Here is a 6,031-nt window from a genome sequence, read left to right on the forward strand (position 1 = left end):
ATCAAACTTTAGGTTGATCCAGGGTTTTTTTCTGTTGGTACCCGTAACTCTAAACTCAAAAACATCATTTCGAAAAACTCAAAAAAAAAGTTGAGTGATCACGAGCTATGGCTATAAGACTGCATGTCGATATTTCGGCCTTGCTGCTACGCCAATCAGCATACTTTGGAATCGAAGGGTTGAACTGCTCATACTTTTTTTAAAATACATCTTGAAAGTTATTTTTAGCTAAGAAAAAGTGAAGTTGGACATATGCTGCCATGGTTATAAATATTATGTCAGCAAAAAAATTATTCAACGTGAGACATTAAGAAAGGTAAAATAAATTCTACGTATTCAGGTCTAACTGAGTTTTTTTCAATTGTAGCCTTCATAGCAGGGTGTAAACTGATTGAGTAGAACTGAATGAAACGATTCACTATAAATCGAGAGAATCTGTATGAAAGTTTTATACGTAACTTAGACAACTTTTTAGTAAATAGATTCTCCAAAGTAGAATCCATTATTTTTTTACTTTATTACTATTAAAGTTGTATTTATTAACAAGTCGAACGTCATTAACTTAAATTGATGTTATGGAGAAGATTGGCGAAAAAAGTTTATGCTGAAAAGAGTTCTAAAGAGTTTTAACAGTGATTAATATTTGATTTTAAATGATTAATTAAAGTTGGATTTATATATTCGACATAGCAACTAACAAACTAAACTTTTATGTTTAAAATTATGCAAGAAAATGGTAACATCTCTAGGGAATTTTCTTCGTTTCACAGAAGTCCAATAAAGTTTTCAACTGAAGATTTGTACCAATCATTTCGCAGAAACTCGTTTACTGAGAATGCTGAAAATGGATTTATATCTTCCCTGAAGGAATTACCAAAGAGACATATTTCTGAAAGCCAACAGTCAGATAAAAACACGATGAAAGATAAACGTAACATTGAAAGTAGTCGAGATTCGTCAAGATTGTTAAATAAGCGAGGTAACGGACAATTAGAGCCTATTAAAAAATCAAACAGATATGCTCATGTTAAAAGTAAAGTCGATACCAACCTTGAGCGTATCGAGTCACCGAAACCAAAGCCAGAACGCACAAAAAACAAGACAAATCAAGGCAACAAATATTTACAATCTAGCGACAGACGAATTCATAGCGCTGTAGTATGGCGTTCTAATATGTCCGACGTTTTTCCGTCACTAGATAGCCAGCGACGTGCTATATCTGCCCATACAAACAGCACAAAAAACACCCTAAGTCCTGTGGAAAGCGTCGAGTCACCAGGCCGTACCAAATCGGCATCCCTCGTTAAGCTTCAGTCTGACAGTGAGAATGCAATGTTTAAAAACTTTTCTCCTACAAGCTTCGATATATATAAACGAATGGCTACTTCTGTACCAGAAACTATAAATCTCAACGACAGAATATACCACTCTCACCTTAATTCGAAAAATTACCTACAGGAACGTTCTACGAATGACTCTTTAAATGTAGCAGATGCAAAAAATTCAAATGAGTTAGATAAATACAGTCAGGTAAGAAGTAGCTTTTATCGTTCCACTTTTCCAGCATGGTCAAACAACTACGTGGAAGGAAATCGGCAAAACGAGACGAAACTAGAGAGTCAACCTACTTTAGTAACATCTAGTGTAACTCCTGTGGTGTGTTGGGCTGCATCAGTCCAAACAGAATCCTCTGGAAACAACGAAGGCTACAAAGGGAGTAACAAGTCTTTTTTTTCAACAGCAAGCATCAATAGCTCTGCTTATACTAGCTCAAGTACTAAGAGTGTAGTACCAGTTAAGGACAATGTTAACAACGAAAGAAAAAATGACGTCGATACTAATGAAAACCCTTATAAATATAAAAATAACAATAACAATAACAACAACATTAATCAAAAGATAAAAATTAGGCCTAACGATAGCCTTGATATATCTCGTGACTATATCTGGGCAAAAAAAAGCAGTAAATACGATGGTAAATCTTTTTTCGCAGAGCATGGTCTGACCGCCAGTTCACTTGACACTAACTACAGGTCACTGTCGCACGCAGCAGAATCTACCAGGAAGCCTGCTGACAATAGAAGAAACGGTTACGAAAAAGAGCTCCAAAACTTTTTAGGACACTCTTCAACTCTTAAAGAGTCAACAGATTTACTTCAAATTCGTGACACGAAGTCTGCTTCTAATGTCATCGATCACTATTTACTTGATCGTACGTACAATCGTGGAACCTCTACTGATATATCTGCGAGTGTAGACCTTAACACGTTAGGCAGTGGGAGGTTCCAACCACAACGACCCACCGAAGCAAAGCGAACAGACACTGTACATGATGAGAGAACATCCGAAAATATTATCGATAGTTATTTGAAAGAACCAAGAAAAAACAAGTACTACTTTGAAAATGATTTATTGACGAAAAACAGTACAAGTTACGTCAACGGGTATTTGCGCGATTCAAATAAACAGTACTTTTCTCGGGACAAAAAACTACAGTTATCGGGGACGGATCCGCAAGCGCATTATGGTACAGAACCATCCGTTTCATTAAATCAAGCAACAAGTAATATCCAGTCATGGATTGACAGTCTGACCCTAGAAAACGTAAAAAAGCACTCACAAGCTAACCAACCTAAGTATACCACAACTGAAGATGTATATTCCCGCGCGGTTGTTCTACCATCTTTATCGAAGAAAAATGGCCTGTCAATGTCTGTCCCGGTAAACTTGAACAAATTAAACGATACACGGGGAAAGAAGTCTATTCTTAAAAGAAATAAAGCAGTGAGAATTGCTTTGGAGCAGAATCGAGTACACTGTTATACACCTGAATATGATAAAGTATTTCTCGCCACCTCATACTAAACACAGATAAGCCATCTTCGTTTCCTGAGTATCTTGCCGTAGAGCCGTTACCACTTTACGGCCATTAAGTGTATCATATATAGGCAAAACGCCCTGGAAACGAGGGTGGGGATAAATTGAAAGTAGATGTTATATTAATAAGGCATTTAATTTGTTAATTATTAGTGGTTAAGATATTTAACTTTAGAATTATGTTATTTTTGTTTATTTTAAATATTTGGGTCTGTTCCAAATTTAGCGGTTGTGTATGGGCGTATGAAATCATATGTGCCAATTCATGTTTTGTGATGGATTTGAATTCACCATAAATCACTCAATGAACTCATTGGATTCATTATTCATGTAGAGAACTGCCGCAAGGTCTTAAAATATCCAACAAATTCTTGGGTAGATGTTTGAATTCAAAGTAGTCACGTATACTATTTAAAGGAACGCACGTGTATTAAGAGTTGCTTTGCGGATAAATATGGGCGAGTAAAATTAGGCGAATTATAAAATTTAAAATATTTAAACATTCGCAAAATTAAGTATATGCTAATTTAAGTGTGAACCTTTACGCGCCTTAACAATTTCTTTAAAAATCAAAAACATCTTTTGACCACGGGGACAAAAGAGGTTCTCCACTTTTCACAGATTTGACCTCAAGGTAGTATAGAAATCTACCTTCCTCCACACTACAGCAGTATAGTTTGAAGCACTTGTGGCAGGGAACAGACTCACAACCCTTTAAATTCTCAGCAATGAGGTGTACCAATTACTCTACCTTAGCTTATGTTGCTGGTTTGTGTTATGTTGCTTGGAACAATTTCTTGACGAAAAGCTTTAAAAACTGCGATGTCTCTTTTGCCGACCGACCTACCCAGATTTTGGATTGTTTGGGATCGCCAGTTGGTTTGATGGAGCTACATAAAAAGCCCTACAAATCATTAGTCAGACAACGTCAAGCAGAAGCGTCACGCACAATATAAGTAATTAATTTTCAAATATCAACTATGCAACAAAAAAAATTCACTAAGGGTGGAAGGGGTGGGGTGGAATCCTCTAAGCTTGACGAACCTCTTGTCGCCGGCCCGTAAACACGGTATATATCGCATTTTACGATATTTAAATCAAGTGATCAGTATATATGTGTTTTTAATATCCTGCCACTTTAAAGAGTTGACTTTGATTTCCATTCATTGTTGGATTTTCTTTATCAGCCCTTATTATCAAAATTTGTTTTTAACTGCGTTCGGTTCATGTGTCATGCTCTTTCCCGCACAGACTGGCTGAACGGTTAATGAGCCTTTAAAGAATAGTTCTACAAGAAATTTCCCCTTGACGACGAGACGATATATATTTTCTTCTTAAAAGGTCCCCAGATATGGAGTTGCACACACACGTAGAGTGGTAGTGGTGACATGTAGGCCTAAAGCAGATTTCCGCGCGATGAATATTGTAATTGACAAATTTGTTGCGTAACAACTTTTTGCATTTCAGCAGAAAATAAAATGCAACTTTAAGGTATCAATATTGCCGTCTCGATGTGTACAAATAAGACAACATGCGCATGAAAAAAAGGTTGCGGAACTTCTCTTTCTAGATGATTTTAAAAAATCGGAAAAGTCTCGGGCTAGTTTATTGAGAGTGTAGGCTAGTTTTGTTTAGGCATAATGGTACCGAAGTAGCGATCGTCGCTGGAAACCTAATAATCGAAATTGATTTCGTTTATTGGAGCAACTATAGAATACATACAGGAAAGATTACAATTTGAAATAAGTGTTAGCATTGCACAGTTATTTAAACACACAAGTTTTAGGATAATACATGGAAAAAGATCTGTAGCTAGCTATAGCTAGCTAGCTACATAAAAAGGTCGGAGACGAAGGGTGAAATCAAGATGGGGAAGAACAAATCAGTTTTCTTTATCGTAAAGAGACTCGATATAAAGTAAGAAATAGAGGTTCTCGTTTTTTTAAAAAAAATGTGTGATATATAGCTAATATAGCTACCTACTTTTAATACCTTATAGTCTAGAAGACTGAAAAATTATTAAAGGTATTATAATAATACTAGTCGTTAGCCCATGGAAAATCCACAGGTTCGCCCGTCATTTTTATACCGCATTGCATGCTTCTCGCTATTGCGCAGCTAAGCTACCATTTTACGTGACAGACGAACAGACAGACAGATGTATACGGGTATTATAATATAGATCTTTCAGTGTGAAAATAAAGTATAAAAGATCTAAAGAGAAAGGTTGAAATCGAGATTGATGAAACTAAATCAATTTTTTTTATCATACGGAGATAAAAAAAAATAAAAAGGAAGAAGTTTTGGAAATAGAGGTTCTCGTTTTTTTAAAAAAAATGTGTGTGATGTATATATAGCTATATATATAATATTATTCCTGTGTTTGAGAAAAAGAAAATGTGTGTTACATGTTCATGCTTAAATTACATGCTCAATACGTGTGATTTGACATACCTAAGAATGTACATAACTCATATAACTAAAGGTATTAAGCCACCACAGGGTGCTGACTATGATGGACCCTTATGGCTCACTTCTCTTTTTGATAAAAACACTTTTCTTTGTCAAAACACTTTTCTTCTTTCTTCTGTAACCTTCTCTTCTGTGTGAGGCACTTCTCTTCCAAAATGAGAAACACTTCTCTTCTATAAACTCAAAACATTTCCAGACCCAAATCTGATTACAATAAATTTTGTTTATTCACGTTTTCCAATAAATGACCGACCTCGTCCCTAGGGTTTTTTGCCTTTGCAATATATAAGAGATGGCGGCGAAAATCCCTGATGATAAAAATGAATAATTGACATGCTGGTTCTCGGCCATGAAAAAGATCAAGTGGTGTTAGTAATTAATAACTTTCTAAAAATTTATGGGTAGTGGACCATAAACTTAAGATAAAAATACATTGTGGTATATATATATAAAAAAATTTAACCTGGCTGGTCATTATTCTTACTTTTCTATTGTTTTAAACAAAAAGTCTGATATTTTATTTAAAGCACATTTTTTATAAAGAAAAAGCATGTTGTAGTTTGCTTGGTGCACATTTATCGTGTCGATGATAAATAAAGCCATGAACTAACTACTCTGCTACTGATCTGAATTGATTTGTGATATTATTTTATTCATGCACATGCACAGGGACCTGCTATAA

General features: G+C 35.3%; 1 protein-coding gene across 1 annotated transcript; it reads left to right on the forward strand.

Moving 5' to 3' along the window:
- Positions 1-723: 723 nt before the first annotated feature.
- LOC130653876 (putative uncharacterized protein DDB_G0282133) lies at positions 724-2,865 on the forward strand. The gene has a single exon (XM_057456376.1). It carries the CDS (start codon positions 724-726, stop codon positions 2,863-2,865), a length of 2,142 nt encoding a protein of 713 aa, XP_057312359.1.
- The last annotated feature ends 3,166 nt before the right edge of the window (positions 2,866-6,031 follow it).

The sequence above is a fragment of the Hydractinia symbiolongicarpus genome, chromosome 8 (genome assembly GCF_029227915.1).
Source record: "Hydractinia symbiolongicarpus strain clone_291-10 chromosome 8, HSymV2.1, whole genome shotgun sequence".
NCBI lineage: Eukaryota > Metazoa > Cnidaria > Hydrozoa > Anthoathecata > Hydractiniidae > Hydractinia > Hydractinia symbiolongicarpus.